This window comes from Thalassophryne amazonica, chromosome 16 (genome assembly GCF_902500255.1).
Source record: "Thalassophryne amazonica chromosome 16, fThaAma1.1, whole genome shotgun sequence".
NCBI lineage: Eukaryota > Metazoa > Chordata > Actinopteri > Batrachoidiformes > Batrachoididae > Thalassophryne > Thalassophryne amazonica.
The window spans coordinates 42,912,082-42,935,808 of record NC_047118.1 but is presented as its reverse complement, the minus strand read 5'-3'; the positions used below and the strand labels follow the sequence as shown (position 1 = coordinate 42,935,808).

The window sequence follows — 23,727 nt, the reverse complement described above, 5'->3', positions numbered from 1 at the left end:
GCTACTTCTACAGTCACCTTTAGCTTGTGCCGTGCACTGGACCAGACTTAAATTCGCCATTTTAATGATGGTGAGACAGGCAGACGAGCTACTCAACCTTAAGACACGGTACCACTTTCGGAGTTGGTCTCCAGCTTTTGGGGGTACAAGTCTTAATTGAGGGGGGGGGGGGGGGGCACAGCTTCCAGTACCTCCTGCACTTTGAACCATGCCTCAGTGTATAAACTCTGCACAGGAAAGCACTGGCTTAGACTGTTTAAATCATTTAGCAGCCTAAATTAAGCAAATGCTGCAGATAAGAAAAATAAATAAACGACACAGGTTTACCCCCGCTTTTGTTCTATAACCCTGGGCATATTAAAATCGAAATTCAGATCTAGGAAAACAGAAAAATCTACCATGTTTAAAGCTATAGGGCCTTTCAAATTTCACAAAACTGAGAAAATTGTCTACTGAAATCCAAGCACTATAATGTAGGTTTATTTGTGTAACATCGTGCAAAATTATCGCTCCTTTTAATGAGGATGACATATTTATCTGGGGGAAATTCCATAGTGAATATTGTCTTTTTCTTCGCCATCACACAGACTAACTACAGGAGGAAGTGTGTGAGGTTTTGAGATTACCTGTGACCCATTTTACGTTGGCATCCATAAGGGCTCCTTCACACCTAGTACAAATAAGTACAACTCGGGACAACTCACAGCAGAACAGCTCGTATGAGTGAACCACAAAAACATCGAGCCGATGGGAAGGCGTGCACGACGCCGCTGCGATGGTTTCGTGCATGCAGGAACACAGTGTGAGTCATTATATTAATCCCTTATCTAAATGCTAAGGAATAAAATTATAGTGGTACCAAAAAAAAATTATTTCTATGACTTAAAAAAAAAAAAGTGGCACTATAGATTTAAAATAGCAAAAAGACAATACTAGAAACCTACTTTAGATCATCTTACTATCTACTTTAGAATCAATTAGACTCATTTAGTGGTACAGTACAGCAGCGTCTGCAGAAATATGGTTAACTTTACACATTTTTTGGAATACATCAGTTTACATCCACATCATGTACTGAAAATAGACACTGAATTTTCCGTAAAGGCTCACAGCACAAGTAATACCACTGCGTACCACTATGCTCTCCTTACGGCAGCAAATTGTAAATATATGTTAATAACTACAATCTGCAGTTTTAAAATGTTCTGAAAAATGTTGAATTAGTTTGGAGCTACAAGTCAACCTTTTAATTTACTCATTAATTCCTTCTTTGGATTTCTTATACAACATAAAACATGAGCACAGCAAAGAGAAGCAGGATTGTGAAGAATGTTCTAATGATAGTGTAAAAAAAAAAAGTCAACTTATCCTTTAAAGTAACAAGTCATTTATTTTCAAAATGTGATTCCCCCCTAATATGGTGTATAAAGATAAACGGTGTGAAAATTATTCAGACACCCAAATATAACTTAGCTCTACTCTTCAACTTTATTTCACAATTTGATACCATTTATTGTGTTCTATAACACCACACACAAACGTCAACTTGCTAAAACAATATAAAAACATAACTTCCACAATCTTCAGTATTTATATTATGTACATGCTTCAGAGGCCAAAAAATAATAATAATAATAATAATAATAATACACTTTCACCTGTGTTTCTTGCTGGTTGAGAGGCCATTCCAATGAGGATCTCTCAGCTCATTTTGTTGACCAATGGAAGGACTGATTTATGCACACAGGTGAATTTCAATTTTACAAGCATTCTGGGATAAAATGTCAAAAGTCAAAGTACATAATGTCTGAACTTATGTCTGAACTAATATGATGCTTTTGCAAAAGCGTTAACTCCGCCCCCTCATGAATTATCGGCAAGTGCTGTTTTCCTTTATGCTCAACAGCCACACAGCACATTTCTCGTGACAGTCAATTTCACTTTCTTACTGTGATTCTGCTCAATTTACAAGTGAAAGTTAAGAGGATTCTTTTTTTCTTAACACAGTCAAGTTACTAAAAGCTTTTATCAATCCATCTTTTTTCACCATCTAATTAATATGAACTCAGTGTTTGATCATTTTCCACATTACATGAAGGAGATGACATACTGATTGTATTAAAGGGGTCATATTGTGCAAAGACACTTTTTAACCTTGCCATTACAGTTAAATGTGCTTGGGCTTTCACAATAAACATCAGTAAATTAAAGTGTATGAATGTAGAAATGACCATTTTATGGGTGAAATTTAGGCAGGAAATGACTCAGTGATGTGTTCCCGAACAGCTCCTTTTCAGTTAAATCAGCAGACACAATTAAAAAAAAAAAAGCAGCTTTATTTTCTTTGTAGATTATTTGTGACTACAAACTAACTTATTTTAAGACATCTGGTGACTTACAACAGTTTGTCAAAATATGACCCCTTTATATGAATATGTGACAAAGGATTTTTTTTTTTTTTGGTGGTTGAGCATCTGCCTTACATCCCTTTCCGCATGAAAACTATACACAATACTTGTCAAAGTCTGGTTTTATTTTATTTTTTAAAAGCAAAGGGTTAAGAAGCGTCTCTTTTATGTCCTGACCTAACATCCACAGAGTGACTTTGAAATGAAACCTTATTTATACAGGTCTGTCAATACGATAGTATAACTTACTGTATTACTGGAGCCATGAGTGAGCAGAGCAGCACTTATGAAAGAACTGGACATATGGATTATACAAGAGTTGTTGTTATTAGCAAGTGTCACGTTGCCAGTGCAGAATCTGCAGCTATGCATTTTAAAAATGCATAAATACACAGTTCTTGAATGCAGGCAAAATTATGATCTTATATCTTTTTTTTTTATATAACCTTAACACCTCTGTAACAGCACAATAACACTGAAAAAATTGGGTTCTTGTTGGAGTGGTCCTTCAGGTGCTGCCTGCCTTCTGTTTGTTACCTAAAGCAGCTGTTGCGGCTCAGGTGGGATGATGACAGCTCTCCGCTCTAAGTGGGGGCAAACTTCTTGGCCTGTGACCTCACCCGTTTCTCATAGTCCATCCTGTTCTGACTGAAACACACATAGAAGCACAGCTCTCATTTTAAAATCTGCCAGCGTTGCTGATTAACTGCTTGGAGGCAATTTCAAGATAACATATCTGCGCACAAAGAGTACTGAAAGACTACAAAACATTTCCAAATGGATCTCTTGTCTTTGTGTTATGACTTCCTTTTGGTCTGTGACATAACTTATCTGACAAAGGCGTCCTGACCTGACCTACTTGTCCTCAAAACAACAAAGGTCTCTCCCACAGTTTGGTCAGAGATGACTTCCAAAGGTAAAGTGGCTAATTCATGATAATTCTATGTAAATGTGGACATGAATGCAAAAGAAAAATTTAAAACTGAAGGTAACAAGACAAGCATGGAAATACTAAACATTGATCTGAACACAAAAATACAATTTAAATTTCACACTTATAACTTTTCTCCCTTTAAAAAAAGGGCTTCTAACATTTGTTTTATGCTTGTGGAAGTAATTGTCTAAAGGCTGAAGATTCGAGGGTCAAAGGTTCAAATTCCCTAGACAGTAAACTTGAGGTGCCCTTGTGCAAGGTTCTTAACCCGTTTTTCCCCACTGGCAACAACTGTTGCCGAAGTGTATCACTGTCATTTTCTACTTACAAAAAAAAAAAAAAAAAATCTCAAAGGTACTAATGCAACTTTATCCACTTATAAAAAAAAAAAAAAAAAAAAAAAAAAAAATCTGCGCATTAACAGGTTAATCCCCTATATGCCCCTATGAGAGCCCTGCATGGCAGCATCCTGACACTATATATAAACACATGAACAATTATTACAATATTTGTTGTTAGGTGTCCACAAAAACTGTGATACAGTGATCTCCAGCTTGCAATATCATAGTCTGCTATTCTTATATGTCCAGATGTCAATAGTTTGCAATGGACTGTTAAATGACACTTCAAGTCAAAGATTTTTGTGAAACAAATGGCACTGACACTGCACAGTACTTCAACAGCTCAGTTTCCTTTTAGTAGCTGTTGTCATTTTCTTTTTAAAACTGAAGTCACACTTTTAACTTCATGCCATGCTCTATCTCACAATGTTGTGGCAGTAGCATTCATGCTAGCTCATGCCAGCTTATTTATAGTGCAGCAGATAAGTGAATATTTACTGAGGGATCCTTCAAATGGTGATGCAAGCACCAAATTTGGCACACATACTCCTTAGACATTACTCTTTTAAAAATGCCGGGTACCCACGTGAACTTTCAATAGGCGGCCAAGAAGGGGTCAATTGAAGTATTACACAGGGGTCAAAATTTAAAAATGCTCCAATCATATTGAAAGGTATTCCATATTATTTGTCTGATCATAAAGATTCCAAAAAGGTATATTTTGGACTATCTGTGAATGAATGTTCCGGAGTTATGGGGTAAAAACAGCAAGAACAGTGACAAAGGTCAATTTCAATTTGTACAGGGGTCAAAAGTTAAAGTTGCTCCAATTTTGGTAAAAAGTGATGCAAATTATTAGTTGGGTGAATACGGTTTTAAAAAGGAATAGTTTGCATCATGTATCATGCTTAGTTATCATGTTACAGGGTAGCATATGTCACATGTCATAGAATCCAATGGATGCTGATATTGTTTAACCTTTACTTTGCAAACCAAGCATGCAACACAGTCAAAACTATTCCATTTATTAATCCTATTAGCTCAACCAGTAATTTGCACCACGTTTTACCAAAATTGGAGCAACTTTAACTTTTGACCCCTGCACAAACTGAAATTGACCTTTCTCAGTGTTCTTGCTGTTTTTACCGCATAACTCCAGACCATTCATTCACAGATAGTCCAAACTATACCTTTTTGGAATCTTTATGATCAGACAAATAATATGGAATATCTTTCAATATGATTGGAGCATTTTTAAATTTTGACTCCTGTGTAATACTTCAACTGACCCCTTCTTGGCCGCCTATTGAAAGTTCACGTGGGTACCCAGCATTTTTAAAAGAGTAATGTCTAAGGAGTATGTGTGCCAAATTTGGTGCTTGCATCACCATTTGAAGCATTTTTTTTTTTTCAGTTATCCGCTGCACTATTTAGCTACAATCAGCATTTTCCTCTGCTGCCACCTGCTGTTTTGTAGAATATTACAGTACAGGTACACCAGGATATTCAAATATTTTGAAGCATGTGAACCATCTACAACACTCCCAGGAGGAGCTACAATTAAGGCGTTACAGTCCAATAACTAATTAAGTAACACAGGTTTATACAACACACACGCTAAACGTTTAGCTATTGGGAAAAATAAGAAGTACAACTGAGCAAGACACTATAGATACAAACTGAAGATGGTCAAGTGCTTTAAATTATTTCAAAGACCAGTCAATCAAAAGAGGTTTCAAATGTGACCTTTGAACACAGGTTGTTTGGTGCGCAAGTTATGAAAGCAGATCCACTCACCAGTAAATTGTGTAAGCCTCTGCTTGTGCTGGGTCTTGAATATTGGGCTCATTCAGCAGCTCTTGGATACCCAAAAGGATCTGAAAACACAGTTCTGAACGTTCACCTCAGTGTGCAGATAGTTGTGGTCTTCAGTCCTTTAAGAACTGTGAGACTTTGAAAATGTTTCACAAGAAATCCCCCCAAAAAATATGCAGATGTAAAAGATAGATGAACACCAGTTTTGCATAATATGACCTATTTTATCCCATGTTATATCAAATATCAGAACGTTTAAATACCCTAATGGTAAAAGAGCACATCAAATGCCTTTAATGTTGGGGCTTGTGAAAAACTGATAAGTGGCTGTTTTGCATTCAAACCTGTTTAATGGTAATGGCAGGCCTCCAGTCTTTATCTTCCTCCAGGATGGACAGACACACAGTGCCTGATGGATAAACATTTGGGTGGAATATCGGTGGCTCAAACTTGCCTTGAGTAGAAATCAACAGAAAGAATGTCAGGATTTCAAAGCTTTAAACATCCTAGCATGAAAATGGAACATTTCCATTCTAGATGGGAATTAAATTATTGAAGAACACATCATTTACCAGAGGGTTTTCATTTAATATCACTAAAATACAAGAGAATCTCTGAAAGTTTTATAATTTTGCAAATGTTTCTGTATCAACTGTTGCAATTATCCTGGTGTACTACGACAAGCATCAGGCATCAATTATGTTAACAGCTGATATGAATATGTTCATGGTTTTAAGTAATAACCTTCATGCCCTATTTCAGTCCAATGTTAAATTTCAAATAAATGTCATTCTATGTTGCACTGTTGACATTCTTGCAAATTAGAACATAAGATGTGAATTATGATGTAAGCAAGAGGTACCCAGCTTCACCTAGGTGAACAAGAAATAGTTTTCTACTTAATAATTGGACATTAAATATTTTACTGGCTAATTGTGCAGAGCGTCTGGATATATCAGCTTCTTAGAGAGTCATTTTAGGCTATAAATAAACTACAGCACTAAGACAGTACTCTTATTTTTATAGCCTTAAACCACTGTGTGCTTAATTTTTTCTACACCCTGTAGATCCAGAGTTGTAAGTGTATAATTCTAATAGGTTTTTATTTGGTGGAGGTATGTACTCTGTGAGTGCTATAGCTCAGTTATAGCCCAAAACCACTGCACTGATGTGCTGATTCAAACAATGCGCTTAAATGTTTTCCACACACACAGTAGTTCCCAACTTGTCAACATTCCAACCAACATACACTTGGTTTTTAGAAGCCATATTTTCCAAATTATAAATTGCATCGGAGTATAAGTCAAATCTGTCCAAAAATACCTCTTTAAGAGGAAAAAAAGAATACAAGCTGCACCAGAATATAAGTTGCATCTACCAATTAATGCAACATGAAGAAAAAAAAAAAAAGTACACCAAGGGAACCTAAACGTATAGGAAAAGCTAGCGCAAGCTAAACGATGCCGAAAAGGCACTCCTAGGATTCACACAGGAGTAAAATAATGAGCTAAAATTTGTCACTGTTGCACTTAATGTTGCCAAAACTACATGATAAAAACTAGGTACTGTTTCAACAAAGCAATTTAGTTCAAAGTCCCTTCAGCAGCTCTGCTGTTTTTCACTCGGGGTTGCCACAGCAGATTCGAGGTGGATCTGCATGTTGAATTGGCACAAGTGTTACACCGGATGCCCTTGCTGATACAACTCCATATTACATGGAGAAATGTGGCAGGGGTAGGGTTTGAACCAGGAACCTTCTGGACTAAAACCAAGCATACTAACCACTTGGCCACCATGCCTGCTCATCAAGCAACATTAAGCAATATAAATTATTTATTTATAGGGCACACATGGCATTAAGGAGCACAGCTAACAAACTAATTATTGTCCATATACTAGGCACACAACATGAGTAAAATGCTTCTTTAAGCCACTGAACAGACTATTATGGGAGGTGAATGTGCAATGCAGTTAAATGTTTGAAAACACTTTTGTAGTACATTTGTACAAAACATCAGTTAATTTTCTTGTTGTTGTTGTTCAGTTTTTGCACAGGACTCTTGAGACAGCTGTTCTTATTGTTTCACACAACCCAAATAACTTTGTCCCTCCAAACAGCATAAAAATATAATTATTTTTTATTCAGATGTGTGGTGTTCTGTTATTTAAAAACAACAAAACAAAAAACCTATTTCTTAAGAACAAAGAACATTTTTCCTTTTCATTCTTCTCCGCCACACTACAGCTTTAGAAGGAGAAGAAGGAGTACTCTGCTAATATATTATCCTGTGTTTGGAACAACTGCTCTTTGTGTTTGGGGATAAAAAAATACTACTTTTTTTTTATTTTGCATTTTGTAACTGGGGCAGCACAGTGGCTTATTGGTTAACACTGTTGCCTCACAGCAAGAAGATCATGAGGTGATTGCCTGTCTATGTGGAGTTTGTATGTTCTCCCCGAGTTTGCGTGGGTTCCCTCCAGGCACTCCGTCTTCCTCTCACATTCAAAGACATGCAGGACAGGTGGATTGGAAAGTCTGAATTGTCCATAGGTGTGAGTGTGTTTGTTTGTCTATATGTGGCCCTGCAACAGACTGTTGTCCTGTTCAGGGGGTACCCTGCCTCACTCCCTACGACTACTGTGATAGCCTCTGGCGCCTGCGACCCTTAAATGGAGTAAGCGGTTGAAGATGAGATTTTGGAACTGTTAGAATGGCCTAAGCAGTGGGTCTGGTTTGAGTCTGAAAAGAAAAAAAAAAAAAAAAAAAATCACAACACACACACACACCAGATGTAGAGGCTTTTTTAATGTTTTTGTTCACCTATGTGTTTGCTCAGGGAGGTTGGTCCGATAACGGTTTTCAAAGTTGAAAGATAATCTGATAATGAAAACATTATCTTCGATAATTAGCGGATAGTGGATTAATTTTTATTTCAATTGATTTTCCTTTATATAGCGCCAAATCACAACAGAGTTGCCTCAAGGCGCTTCACACAGGTAAGGTCTAACCTTACCAACCCCCAGAGCAACAGTGGTAAGGAAAAACTCCCTCTGAGGAAGAAACCTCAAGCAGACGAGACTGAAAGGGGTGACCCTCTGGTTGGGCTATGTTACAAACATAAATGACAGAAATAATTCACAGACGAATATACAAGAATTGCTGCTGGTGCACAGGACAGGAGGGTCTCCAACACAAACACAACTCCCATCTCTGGATGGAGCTGCACCATAAACAGAGAAAAAAACAGAATCAGGCATTAGAAAGACAAAAAAAAAAAACTGTGTAATTTGCCAGATTAATCAACAAGAAAAACAGAAGAAATACTAAGGTGATCACCGGCCGCTAACCCTAAGTTTCACTAAAAGACCCAGAATTTAGGTGAAGCTGAGGCCATGGCCCACTCCAATTACTAATAACATAAATTAAAAAAGTAAAAAGCGTAAAGCAAAACTGTACCAGTATGCTAGCCATATGAAAGGGAAAATAAGTGCGTCTTAAGTCTGGACTTGTAAGTCTCTACAGAATCTGATTGTTTTATTGACGCAGGGAGACCAGGGATTAGCGGAACTGTGCCCACCACTGCAACTACCTCCTCAGAAAACTGATCTGTGGCTTAAAGAACATCCGTAGCTTTTGTGATCCGTGACACTCCTACATTAGCAACTAAACGAAGAGATGCAGAAACTCCGTCATCACTTTTTTGGACTTGTATTAGAAAATACAATAATCTGAGTTTGGTGTTCAAGTTATTGACAGTTTTCACTTATTTTTTTTTAATGATACAATCAAGTTCTTGCCTTTCTTCACATATTGAAACTATGTTCCAGGTGTTTAGCTGTACTCACATTTGGGTGGTGAGGAAGGATAGTCATCCTTGAACAGCATTCTGAGTTTATAAAGTCCTCCTTCCCATAAGGTCTAATGAAATTAAGAAATATTACTGTATCAGAACATTTTAAGAAATATTACTGTATCAGAACATTTAAGAAAACACAGACATGATACAGCTACACATAATACAGTATGCGACAAACAGAAACACACAAATGCAATGCCCAGATATTACATCAAATTAAGAATTAAATGGAACTTGTGTTTTAACTTTGATCATTCAAGCAGTTTTCATTTTGATATTCTGGCTGCTTTGGGTCAACACATGGAAGAAAGAGTCCGTCAGACCTGACATTTTGGTCATGTCCTGTTTTGATTTGTTGCAGACCCCCATTCCCCCCTGTCACAATAACAAATTTTGCTGGACAATACATTTCCTCACAAAATATCGCAATGAATGATAATATCATGATAGATCATATTAAAACTATTTTATACCATTGATAAAATGATAATATTGCATAAAAATGCAAGTACATCCTTTCAAAGAGCAACATTCAAAATTTGAACCGAATGATACACATTTCAAAAGGGTGGTATGGGCCAATAGCTCATCTCAGTGCATGAACGCCGGAAGCCATTTTTGTGACATGAGTCCACCAACGGGCCGATGCAAAGTGAAATAAATAATTACAGATGTCAGAGCCGTTGAGTCCATTTAAGTTAAAGTTAAATATGATGTACATTTCATATTTCATTATTGCGTTACATTTCATGTAATTTGATGTTACACATAGGTCATAAATAATGTTTAAAATGATAAAAACATTAATATTTGAAGGATATACCATTTGCTTCAGTCTTCAAAACTTACATACATTAGCCTTAACCAAGTGACGCACAGAGTGGCTGTCAGGCACTGGAGCGCCAAGAGACACAGTGTAAATGTCAACTTTATTTTTTCATTAAATGTTTCTGAATTGGATTATATCATTGGATTATGTCATTCATTTTGGATGAATTAGCAGTGCAGAGCATAATTTTTACCCCTTCAATATTTTTTCCATTTTAAGTTTGTTTGATTTTTGTGCAAATGAGAGCATCTCAAAAAACAATACTCTGCAGATTTAAAATCATCGTAGGCAACATCAATACTAAGTGAACAAAACAGTTAATTCATATAAAACATCAACTTTTGTAATAAGTTGTAGACTTTGCATAAACTCACATGCAGCCATGTGATCTCATTACAGGCACAATGATTCAACACAATTACGGATCGTATGCTTTAGCTTTGAGGGTCAGATTTAGGAAGAAAACGGTAACTTAACCAATTCCATTTCTTCTTCTAAAGTTTCTAGGTGGAGTCATGCTGTCGTTTTGCTTCGACTTGCTACCTTGTAGGAGCATGAACACCTCACAGAAAACAGGCTGACCCCGCAGCAGACAAGAAAAGACAGAAGCAGCATAACTCGTGTTCATCTTAATATATCAAACAATAACTCAATATAGCAATTATCATGACAGGCCTAGATGGGGTGAAATCAAACCCTGGTTAAGCTAGCGTTATCCGTCTGTGTCAATAGTCATCTAAAAACTGACTCACTTACACACACACCATGCGGTGTGGTTACATTACAAATTTATAACAGACATTAATGAATCAGTTATAAAATATATTTGTAGAACCAGCCTTGTGACTTTACAAAGATCTGCACAAATATCCTGTTTTTATTTTCTTCTTACTTTCCTTACAATGTCACAAAGACCTGCAAACATATGTTTAAATAGTTGTTGGCCATTATTTCTCATCGACAGAAATATTTATTGAGGAAAACTGATGAACAAATTAAGGTTAAAAGAAAACACACACACAACAACCAGTATGATATGAAACTGGACCATCTACAGCCAACCCCATGACAGCAACTTACTCCTTTCTTGCCTGGAATTGCACACTCCCAATTCATCAGATTCAAGGTGCCATCAGGATTCTTAGTAGGCACAGCAACAAAACCCTGTGCAGTTTAAAAAAAAAAATCATTGGTGTCTGACAATAACACTCCAAACATGATCAGGTACAATGAACTTTTAGCTGTTGTAACAGACATCCGTACACAATGACCAACAATGGTAAAATAGAGGGAGTGCTCCTTACAAACGGGTGGTCTTTTCTCCATGCTTTGCGCTCCTGTGAGAGTCTGCTAAGAGCAATGCCAGACATTACTGCTCATCAACACCTCCCTGTGGATAACCAAACAAAAACACATTATTCATTTTTGAGATAAAAGGTTAATTTTTTTAAGACAGAAAACAATGATTTATTACTTGTATTATTTAAAAAGGAAATACCAAAACTTTGACCAGTTGCAAGGTAAAAGAACTCAACAGTGCATCTGGAATCTATTCACAGCGCTTCACTTTTTCCACATTTTGTTATGTTACAGCCTTATTCCAAAAAGGATGAAATTCATTTGTTTTTCCTCAGAACACAATGCCTGTAATGACAATGTGGGGAAAAAATGTTTTTTTTTTTAGATTCATAAAAAAACAAAAAAACTAATAAATCACGTGTACATAAGCATTCACAGCCTTTGCCATGAAGCTCAAAACTAAGCTCAGGTGCATCCTGTTTCCACTGATCATCCTTGAGATGTTGCTACAGCTTATTGGAATCCACCCGGTGCAAATTCAGTTGGCTGGACATGATTGGACCAGATTTGACTGGACATGATTTGGAAAGAGACACACCTGTCTACATATAAGGTCCCACAGTTGATTGTACATGTCAGAGCACAAACCAAGCATGAAGTCAAAGGAATTGTCTGTAGACCTCTGAGACAGGATTGTCTCAAAGCACAAATCTGGGGAAGGATACACAAACATTTCTGATGTTTTGGAGGTGCCAATGAGTACAGTGGCCTCCATCATCTGTAAATGGAAGAAGTTCAGATCCACCAGGACTCTTTCTAGAGTTGTCACCCATCTTAACTGAGCAATCGGGGGAGAACGGCACTAGTCAGGGAGGTGACAAAGAACCCGATGGTCACTCTGTCAGAGCTCCAGCATTCCTCTGTGGACAGAGGAGAACCTTCCAGAAAGACAACCATTTTTCAGTTTTATTTTATTTCATTTATATAGCACTAAATCACAACAAAGGTGCCTCAACCATCTCTGCAGCAATGCACTAATCAGGCCTGTATGGTAGAGAGGCCAGGCGGAAGCCACTCCTTATTAAAAAGCACATGGCAGCCCACCCGGAGCTTGCTAAAAGGCACCTGAAGGACTCTCAGACCACGAGAAACAAAATTCTCTGGTCTGATGAGACAAAGACTGAACCCTATGGCGTGAATGCCAGGCATCAAGTTTGGAGGAAACCAGGCACCATCTCTATAGTGAAGCATGGTGGTGGCAGCATCATGCTGTGGGGATGTTTTTTCAGAAGCAGGAACTGGGAGACTAGTCAGGATTGAGGGAAAGATGAATGCAGAAATGTACAGGGACATCCTGGATGAAAACCTGCTCCAGAGCGCTCGTGGCCTCAGACTGGGGCAACGGTTCATCTTTCAGCAGGACAATGACTCTAAACACACAGCCAAGATATCAAAGGAGTAGCTTCAGGACAACTCTGTGAATGTCCTTGAGTGGCCCTGCCAGACCCCAGACCTGAATCTGATTTAAAATCTCTGGAGAGATCTGGAAATGACTGTGCACCCACACTCCCCATTCAACTCGAAGTTTGAGAGGTGCTGCAAAGAGGAATGGACAAAACTGCCTAAAGATAGGTGTGCCAAGCTTGTGGCATCACATTCAAGAAGACTTGAGGCTGTAACTGCTGCCAAAGGTGCATCAACAAAGCACTGAGCAAAGGGTGTGAATATTTATGTACATGTGATTTCTTGGGTTTTATATTTTTAATTTGCAAAAATTTCAAAACTTTATTCATGTTGTCATTATGAGGTTTGTAGAATATTGAGGGTAAAATGAATTTACATAAAATAAGGCTGTAACATAAAAAAATGTGGAAAAAGTGAAGCACTGTGAATATTTTCCAGATGCACTACAACTCAGTTTTTGCCAATTAAATATATATGGGCATTTGCTACACAGACAAAATAAATAAATAATGAAAATGTTTATTGCATCACCACATAATAAGTAAAAACACATAAAAATAACTTGATCCAAGACTAATTAAAATGCATCTTTTCTTTTGAAGATCTGATATTTTCAGACAAGACTAGAAAGTGAGTAATCGTGGAAAAATTAAATGTTTAAGTCAGGGCTGGGCAACTTTTTCCAGAATGGGCCAAGAGGGTGCAGGTTTTCTTTGTAGCCACTGACTCCACCAGGTGATTTCACTGATTAATATCACTTTGAGCAGGTGGAATCAGTTAATCACTGAAATCACCTGGTGGAGTCAGTGGCTGCAAAGAAAATCTGCACCCTCTTGGCCCTTTCTGGAACAAGTTGCCCACCCCTGATTTAAGTGATCATTAGAAGTAGCCAAATTCACTTTGGCAGCGGTTATCAGTCTGTAGCAGCACTAGTATTAACAATGCAATTTATTTGTACGTAGCACTTCTGATATGTCAATCTCTGTCACGTCAGGTTTACAGGCAGGTTATTTTTGGCCATAAATTGAAACCAGCTTTCAGTCCTTTCCACACACAAAGGGTAAACTCAGTACAGAACAAACTTTCCACTGTATGTGTACACCAGATAACGAATTTTCACACCTGATATGGGGGTCATCTCAGTCCGTAACACCAGCCTTTGGCAAAGCGTGGGCCATGGACCGGTGGTTCATGAGTGACCGTAATGGTCTGAAAGTATATTGGTAAACTATCACATTTTAATTTAAAATCATAAATGGACATATTTTCTTTCTATTGTTTTGGATATTTAGAGAGTTCATTTTAATTGGTCAAGTGGTCCTTTGTCTGAAAAAGATTGAGAAACACATTTTACAAGTTAAAATCATATAGTAACGTAAGTGTATTTCTCAAACTGTTTAAAAATAACTCCAAATTCTAACAGAAGGTAATATAGTGTCGGGGTCGCAAGCAGACCTATTATTTTGGTTATTTGGGGAATTAGGTGGCCCGCAACATTTTTTTTTAATTGGTCAAGCGGTCATTGTTGTGACAAAGTTTGAAAAACTAATTTTTATAAAATCCAACCTTAACCTGACAAATAGCCTCCTAATACAGCTACGCTATATACTAATATAATTTGGTGTTATTGCTACGGCTACTGGTAGGCACTTTCAACTTTAATAGGCCTTCAGTAACGACACGAATTAAAAAAAAATACAGGACAGTAGCGAGCAAACTTTACTTACAAACTATAACTAAAAACAGTACATCCCCCCTCCCCCCAACAAACTTACCTCTTATTTTATTTTTACTAGCGTATGTGTTTAGTCAAAAACTGTGCGATGGTTTGGGGACTAGCTTACTTGCTTAGCTAACTCTGCTAAGCCCTCGGCGTAGAAAAAATAAAACCACTGAAGCAACGACGGCGTCAATCACCAAACCGTTAGTTTAACAACATTCCCTAAACACTCTAATCGACGTACGTATTAAGGTCAACGTTTGATAATTACTGCTAAAACATGTCTAAAACATACACGTCTGAATCCTACTACAACGACTAGCATATCGCAAACAAGGACCCCAATGTGTTTATTTCACGAGGACCATCAGGCAGTCAGCAGGCCAACAACGACTGTGACGTCAGAGATTGACGTCAGTAGACCCTTTAAGGACTTTTCGGGTGTTGGTTTGCGTCTAAGAATTAATCAATTTCCAATAAAGAATTCAACGATGTTGTGAAAAGCATGCGTAGTGGACTGAAAGAATGATGAAGGCACATGACAAAAAGGAAATTCAGTATACCATAGGCCCAATAATGATCAATGGGATTCCATAAAAAAAATGCAGCAATAAACACATTAGAAAATTCAACATTTTAATAGGAATACAACCACCTGTAAATCGTATTGGAGCTCTCAATACAGAGATCTTAATTGGAAGCATATATGGCTAAATCCTTTCCAATATTATATTTACAATAAAATTAGAGAACTACATCGAAAAAAATTTACATCGCATTTACAGGACAAACCTGCTTATTTCCAAATTCATAGATGTAGATCCCAAATGCTGCTTTTGTGATAAAAAAAAAGAGGAGTCAATAATACATCTATTCTATGAGTGTAAGTTCATAAGAGATATTTTGCTTAATCTGGAGTTACTCGTTTACAATAAAACCACTCACAGACTTAAAATAGCAAATCATAATGTAATAACCTCTTTAGAACATAAAAATGAAAATTTACAATATTAAGTAAACCTATATACATTACTTGGCAAATATCATAGACACAAAGTTAAATTCAGTCAATCTAAACCCCTTCTCAAACTATGGATAATTGAAATCAACACCTACCTTAAAACTTTAAATAACATACCAAACAAAAAAGCAATAAAGACAATAAACCTAGTAAAGAACTAGAAGCACTCAGAGAGTGCAAACCTCTGCCAAGGCCATGGGGTCACTAATATCTACACGCCGTGGAATCATTGAACCTAAAAAAAAGTCGAACAATGATGTTTGCTCAGTAGTAAAAAAAAGTTTCATCTGCTGTGACTGGATAGCATATATCCTTAGCGCTTGGCATCACAGTTTATTGCAACTTGCACCTTTCCCAGAAGCTACTGTCATCTGAGCACTGATATTGATATTGCATGTGCTTATAGACAAAAACTCAGCCACATGGGGTGTGCAGCCAGTACAATCTGAGTGCCGGTCCCAAGCCCGGATAAATTAGGAGGGTTGCGTTAGGAAGGGCAACCGGCATAAAACAACCAACCCACTATGCAGACTAAGAATCGATTTCCCATACCGGATTGGTCGCGGCCTGGGTTAACAACGTCCGCCACCGGTGCTGTTGCCCAACAGGGTGCCGGTGGAAATTGGGCTACTGCTGGGTGAAGACGACGAAGAAGAGGAGGAAAACGTTTCCACAAACAGCGGGAGAAGAAATAGAAGGGTGGAAATGAGAGTGGGGACTTTGAATGCTGGTAGTATGACTGGTAAAGGGAAAGAGCTGGCTGATATGATGGAGAGGAGAAATGTAGACTTATTGTGTGTGCAAGAGACCAAGTGGAAGGGAAGTAAGAGCAGGAGCATTGGCGGTGGATACAAGTTGTTGTACCATGGTGAGGACAGGAAGAGAAATGGTGTTGGGGTGTCTTTTTAAAGGAAGAGTATGTTAAAAGTGTGTTGGAGGAGAAAGAAGATTTCTGGAGTGTGTTAGATGAGGTGGTGGAGAGTGTGCCCAAGCATGAAAGAGTGGTGATAGGAGCGGACTTCAGTGGGCATGTTGGTGAAGGGAACAGAGGTGATGAAGAAGTAATGAGTAGATATGGTATCAAGGATAGGAATGGGGAAGGACAGATGGTAGTTGATTTTGCAAAAAGGATGGAAATGGCTGTGGTGAATACCTACTTTAAGAAAAGGGAGGAGCACAGGGTAACATATAAGAGTGGAGGAAGGTGCACACAGGTGGACTACATTCTTTATAGGAGATGCAAGCTAAAAGAAATCAGAGACTGTAAGGTGGTGGCAGGAGAGAGTGCCGCTAGACAGCATAGGATGGTTGTTTGTAGGATGACTTTAGAGGTAAAGAAGAAGAAGAGAGTGAGAGCTCAACAAAGGATCAGATGGTGGAAGCTGAAGGAGGAAGACTGTGTGAAATTTAGCAAGCAGGTGAGAGAAGCACTGGTTGGACGGGAAGTAATTTTGGACAACTGGAAAAGTACTGCAGAGGTGGTGAGGGAGACAGCTAAGACAGTACTGGGTATGACATCTGGACAGTGGAAAGAAGACAAGGAGACTTGGTGGTGGAATGAAGAGGTCCAGGAAAGCATACGGAGAAAGAGGTTGGCGAAAAAGTTTTGGAATAGTCAGAGAGATGAAGAAAGTAGACGGGAGTACAAGGAGATGCAGCGTAAGGCGAAAAAGAGAAGTGGCAAAAGCAAAGGAAAAAGCATATTGCGAGCTGTACAAGAAGTTGAATAGTAAGGAAGGAGAAAAGGACTTGTACCGATTGGCCAGCCAAAGGGACAGAGCTGAAAAGGATGTGCAGCAGGTTAGGGTGGTAAAAGATGCACATGGTAATGTGCTGACAAGTGAGGAGTGTGTGCTGAGAAGGTGGAGGGAATATTTTGAAGAGCTGATGAATAAAGAAAATGAGCGAGAGAAAAGGCTGGATGATGTGGTGAGAGTAAATCAGGAAGTACAAGAGATTAGCAAGGAAGAAGTGAGGGCTGCTATGAAGAGGATGAAGAGTGGAAAGGCAGTTGGTCCAGATGACATTCCAGTGGAGGCATGGAAATGTCTAGGAAAGATGGCAGTAGAGTTTCTAACCAGATTGTTTAATAAAATCTTGGAAAGTGAGAGGATGCCTGAGGAGTGGAGACGAAGTGTGCTGATTCCTATTTTCAAGAACAAGAGTGATGTGCAGAGCTGCAGTAACTACAGAAGCATAAAGCTGATCAGCCACAACATGAAGTTATGGGAAAGAGTAGTAGAAGCTAGGCTTAGAAAACAGGTGAAGATCTGTGAGCAGAAATATGGTTTCATGCCGAGAAACAGCACTACAGATGCAATGTTTGCTCTGAGAATACTGTTGGAGAAGTACAGAGAAGGACAGAAAGAGTTACATTATGTGTTTTTGGACTTAGAAAAAGCTTATGATAGGGTGCCAAGAGAAGAGTTGTGGTATTGTATGAGGAAGTCTGGAGTGGCAGAGAAGTATGTTAGGGTAGTGCAGGACATGTACAAGAATAGTGTGACAGCGGTGAGATGCGCAGTCGGAATGACAGACTCATTCAAGGTGAAGGTGGGATTACACCAAGGATCAGCTCTGAGTCCTTTCTTGTTTGCAGTGGTGATGGACAGGTTGACGGATGAGATCAGACAGGAGTCCCCATGGACTATGATGTTTGCAGATGATATTGTGATCTGTAGTGAGAGTAGAGAGCAAGTTGAGTCTAGTCTGGAGAGGTGGAGATATGCTTTGGAGAGAAAGGGAATGAAAGTCAGTAGAAGCAAGACTGAGTACATGTGTGTGAATGGGAGGGAGCCCAGTGGAATAGTGCAGTTACAAGGAGTAGAAGTGGTGAAAGTAGATGAGTTTAAATATTTGGGGTCAACTGTTCAAAGTAATGGAGAGTGTAGTAAAGAGGTAAAGAGTGCAGGCAGGGTGGAGTGGGTGGAGAAAGGTGGCAGGAGTGATTTGTGACCGAAGAATATCAGCAAGAGTGAAGGGGAAAGTTTACAAAACAGTAGTGAGACTAGCTATGTTGTATGGTTTAGAGACAGTGTCACTAACAAAAAGGCAGGAGGCAGAGCTGGAGGTGGCAGAGCTGAAGATGTTGAGATTCTCTTTGGGAGTGACAAGAATGGACAAGATTAGGAATGAACATATCAGAAGGACAGCTCAGGTGGGACGGTTTGGAGACAAAGTCAGAGAGGCGAGATTGAGATGGTTTGGACATGTGCAGAGGAGGGACCCAGAGTATATAGGGAGAAGGATGCTGAGGATGGAGCCACCAGGCAGGAGGAGAAGAGGGAGACCAAAGAGGAGGTTCATGGATGTGCTGAGGGAGGACATGCAGGTGGTTGGTGTGACAGAGGAAGATACAGAGAACCGGGTGAGATGAAAACGATTGATCTACTGTGGCGACCCCTAACGGGAACAGCCGAAAGACAACGAAGAAGAAGAAGAATGTGCTTATAGACAAAAACAAATAAGAGACAAAATTCAATTTATTATTCAACTAAACTGCAAATATATGAATTTTTTAACATTTATGAAACACTTCTCTAAACAAGGCCATAGGGTCACTGACCCTAAAGAGATTCCCTCCTTGGCACAGTGATCTATTTCTTTTTGTCTCTTTCTCTAAAATTGTATATAATAATCATTAGATTATTAATATATAAACAAAAATAAATTTAAGAAATATTACAATTTGAAAACAAATGCACCCGAACGTGATGACAGCTGCAACTGCTTAATGCTAACTTTTAACATTGAAAATGCCATAGACATGCTAACGTGTTAGCATCGGGCTCCGGATCGTGATCCGGATCACCACTAAAATTTAATCACTTGTTCCTCTTGTCATTTCCAACCACTCCACAAAATTTCATAAAAATCTGTTCAAAACCTTTTGAGTTATCCTGCTGACAGACAAACAAACAAACGCGACCAAAAACATAACCTCCTTGGCAGAGGTAACTACAGTTTACAATAAATCCCCTCGTACTCTTCGGGTCAGTCTTTGTCCATGCTGATGTCTGTGTTGTATAATGAGTCTCTTGTTATGTTAATGATGCCTGTTTGTTAGCCATGCTGTATGTTAGTCATATTGCTTGTCTGTCTGTGCCTCTTATTATGCTTTCTCTCTCTTGGCTCTATCCTTTTGTGAAATGCGCATCACCATCCTATATCTGGGTGTTATGTTTTTCAAGTAATAAAAAGGCGTTGGTTTGCTTTGTTTCTTCTTCTTTCGGCTGCTTAGGGGTTGCCACAGCAAATCAATTGTTTCCATCTCACCCTGTCCTCTATATATTCTTCTGTCTCACCAACGACCTGCATGTCCTCCCTCAGCACATCCATAAACCTCCTCTTTGACCTCCCTCTTCTCCTCCTGCCTGGTGGCTCCATCCTCCGCATCCTTCTCCCTGTATACGCTTGGTCTCTCCTCTGCACATGTTCAAACCATCTCCAAACCATTTGTCCCACCTTTGCTGGTGGTGGAACAAAGGAGGCAGTGTCAAGCTCAGTGAATTACAGACGAGAAGTGAGTTAAACCACCAACCACCTGATGTGCACTACTGCAGTTCTTTCCATCTCCAGACAAAAACAAAATCAAGTCAAGCCTGGGAGCATGTGCTGGTGCTATGCTTTGCTGCATGCATGACACCATATGGAACCACCTTGGATCCTTGATGGCAACCACCCAGACAGACAACCAGTCCATTTCACATCTCCAAAATAACCATCTATCTGTCACAGCCAGGTGAAACTTTGGCATCCCCTTGGCCTTCTCCAGCTACTTGGATTCTCAATACTCAGGCATGTGCGCAGTAGATCATGCACAGAGAAAGGGCCACATGGCCAAAATGTCAAAGCTGATGCTCCCTCATAATGCAAGTGATACTCCTCATCTTAGTCTCTCTTAGTAACTGCTCATTTGATTCAAAATCATTCCAGTGGTACCCAAGGATTCTTAGAGGAGACCTAGCACCAAAGGCATCCTTCCAGCTGTTATCTTAAGCCTCTGGTTAGCATCCAAGTCTCACAACCATACAGCAAGACAGGCAGTGCCAGGACCCTAAAGACTTGTATCTTTGTTTGAATGCAATGAATGAAGATATCGACATCGCCAAATACCTCTGTCAAGTGACCTCATGACTCTATAAGCTTTTCCCAGGTACCTCTTAAAGGCAGAGGACCCAGAGAAATGTCTCTAGAAGTTCAAGTCTTTCACTACATAGATACACTTCTGATGGCAGAGGCCAGAAAAGTCGTAAAAACCCAGAATTTTAGTCTTTATCCAGGACAATCTCAAACCCAAACACTTTGATTTCTCAAGTGCTGCAATTTATTGATTGTCCATTGTAATCCATTGACTATCCATCGATTCCGCAAAGATTACAGAATCGTCCGTGAACATGAGTTTTCACTGAGGAAAATCTCCACTAAGCACTCACAGTATCTGGGTCATCCACCACACAGTAGCACCCAGGTCCAAACCTGAGGCAGTTCATGTGGGCTCCTGGAATATCCTTTCATTCAGCAAGGATGACCACTCTTCCACTGTAATCAAGGGAGCTTGGAAAATTCCACATTCCAGTGGCTGCAATGTGCAGACCTGGAAGTGGCCAGATCTCCATGGGTGGATACTACTTTTTGTGTAGTCATTCATTCCAACAGTCAGCATACAGAGGCAGTGGCCATTGCTGTGGCAGACCAGCTCCTTCTAGTAGTATGATGTTACCCGTCAACAAGTGTATTATGAGGCTCAGACTCTGTGTCTGCTGTCTCAGCCTATGTGCTCCAACAGAAACAAAATGGCTGAAAAGAAATACTGGAGCAACAATGACAGCATATCTGCCACAAAGGCTTTTGTGACCATCAGGGAAGCAACTACCTCAAGGGGAACCAAGTGCTCCAACACCATTGGTAGAAACATGTAGACCTCAGAAAGGACAGTGTTGAAAAATAACCTTTATGCTCTCATGCACAAAGTTGATCTATGAATTTTTCAGCCAAGCCTTTTATCATATTGGTTTAGTAAGAGCTGTCCAATGGGAGTTGTTCATTTCCATATTTCCAAAAGGAATTTTACTCCGTAGATGCTCTAAAATCTTTGTTTTACGTTACAACATAAAATTATCAAGACAAATGCCTTGAGTTCAAAACTGTTAGTGAAACTGTCTGTTGCTGTTGCTGGTGTGTAGGGGCTTTTTTCCTGACATTCTTTTTACTCCTTGGACATTTACGCCACGCTTTTTTTAAATCATTTACATACAGAACCGTGCACATTGTCATTCCAATGTACTGGGGTAAAATGTAAGGAAAAGGGGCTTTTAGAAAACAAGCATCTTGCCAGACACCCCAAGTCAATACAAAGAATCAGATTGAACTAGTTTTGATTTGCTCTCTCAGCATCCAAAATGATCACGTGTTCAGCTTCTTGAAAACAACTGCAGGCTGTTTGTCAGACTTCATTCTTTATAATGCAACAGATTTCCACACACACACACACATCTGCAACCGCTTATCCAAGATCAGGTTGCAGGGGGCTGGAGCCTGTCCCAGCAAGTCATAGGGTGTGAGGTGGGGTACACGCTCGACAGGACACCAGTCTGTCACCGGGCCACATTTAGACAAAGACATTCACACCCGTGGACAATTTAAAGTTTCCAATCCACCTAACCTGTATGTCTTTGAATGTGGGAGGAACCCACGCAAATATGGGGAGTACATGCAAACTCCACACAGAAAGGCCACAGGTGGGAAACGATCCTATGACCTTTTCACTGAGGCAACAGTGCTAACCACTAAGCCACCATGCTGCCTTAATTTCCAAAGTTTTCCTTAAATATGAGTTACATTCAACAGTTCAAGACACCATTAAGTTTAAAAATATAAAGAATTAACACTTCATTTGTGTTGAATAAGAATCCAAGTTGAAGATTAAAATAATTCCAGTCTGTGAAGGAACATTTTTGCCAAAAGCTGAATTTTTATTGCCCATTATGACTTCAAAACATAAAAAGCGCACATATGAAACACAATGCAAACTGGAGAACAATTTTTATTGTAATATTTGTAAAAGAATACATACTCTTCTTACGAGAATCAAAAGGTGCTATCTGGAGTAGGCACAATACAACCCCTGGCAAAAATTATGGAATCACCGGCCTCGGAGGATGTTCATTCAGTTGTTTAATTTTGTAGAAAAAAAGCAGATCACAGACATGACACAAAACTAAAGTCATTTCAAATGGCAACTTTCTGGCTTTAAGAAACACTATAAGAAATCAAGAAAAAAGAGATTGTGGCAGTCAGTAAGTTACTTTTTTAGACCAAGCAGAGGAAAAAAATATGGAATCACTCAATTCTGAGGAAAAAATTATGGAATCACCCTGTAAATTTTCATCCCCAAAACTAACACCTGCATCATATCAGATCTGCTCGTTAGTCTGCATCTAAAAAGGAGTGAACACACCTTGGAGAGCTGTTGCACCAAGTGGACTGACATGAATCATGGCTCCAACACGAGAGATGTCAATTGAAACAAAGGAGAGGATTATCAAACTCTTAAAAGAGAGTAAATCATCACGCAATGTTGCAAAAGATGTTGGTTGTTCACAGTCAGCTGTGTCTAAACTCTGGACCAAATACAAACAACATGGGAAGGTTGTTAAAGGCAAACATACTGGTAGACCAAGGAAGACATCAAAGCGTCAAGACAGAAAACTTAAAGCAATATGTCTCAAAAATCGAAAAATGTACAACAAAACAAATGAGGAACGAATGGGAGGAAACTGGAGTCAACGTCTGTGACTGAGCTGTAAGAAACCGCCTAAAGGAAATGGGATTTACATACAGAAAAGCTAAACGAAAGGCATCATTAACACCTAAACAGAAAAAAACAAGGTTACAATGGGTTAAGGAAAAGCAATTGTGGACTGTGGATGACTGGATGAAAGTCATATTCAGTGATGAATCTCGAATCTGCATTGGGCAAGATGATGATGCTGGAACTTTTGTTTGGTGCCTTTCCAATGAGATTTATAAAGATGACT

At 39.0% G+C, this 23,727-nt stretch overlaps 1 protein-coding gene across 1 annotated transcript; it reads right to left on the bottom strand.

Annotated features, from left to right (window-relative positions):
- Positions 1 to 1,469: 1,469 nt before the first annotated feature.
- Positions 1,470 to 15,043, bottom strand: LOC117527722 (SUMO-conjugating enzyme UBC9-like). The gene is made up of 7 exons (XM_034190191.1): positions 14,723 to 15,043; positions 11,489 to 11,574; positions 11,265 to 11,348; positions 9,345 to 9,417; positions 5,843 to 5,952; positions 5,481 to 5,560; positions 1,470 to 3,056 (listed from the first exon to the last, which is right to left on the bottom strand). The coding sequence occupies exons 2-7, from the start codon at positions 11,552 to 11,554 to the stop codon at positions 2,993 to 2,995; spliced, it is 477 nt and encodes a 158-aa protein (XP_034046082.1). The 5' UTR covers positions 11,555 to 11,574; positions 14,723 to 15,043; the 3' UTR covers positions 1,470 to 2,992.
- Positions 15,044 to 23,727: the final 8,684 nt, after the last annotated feature.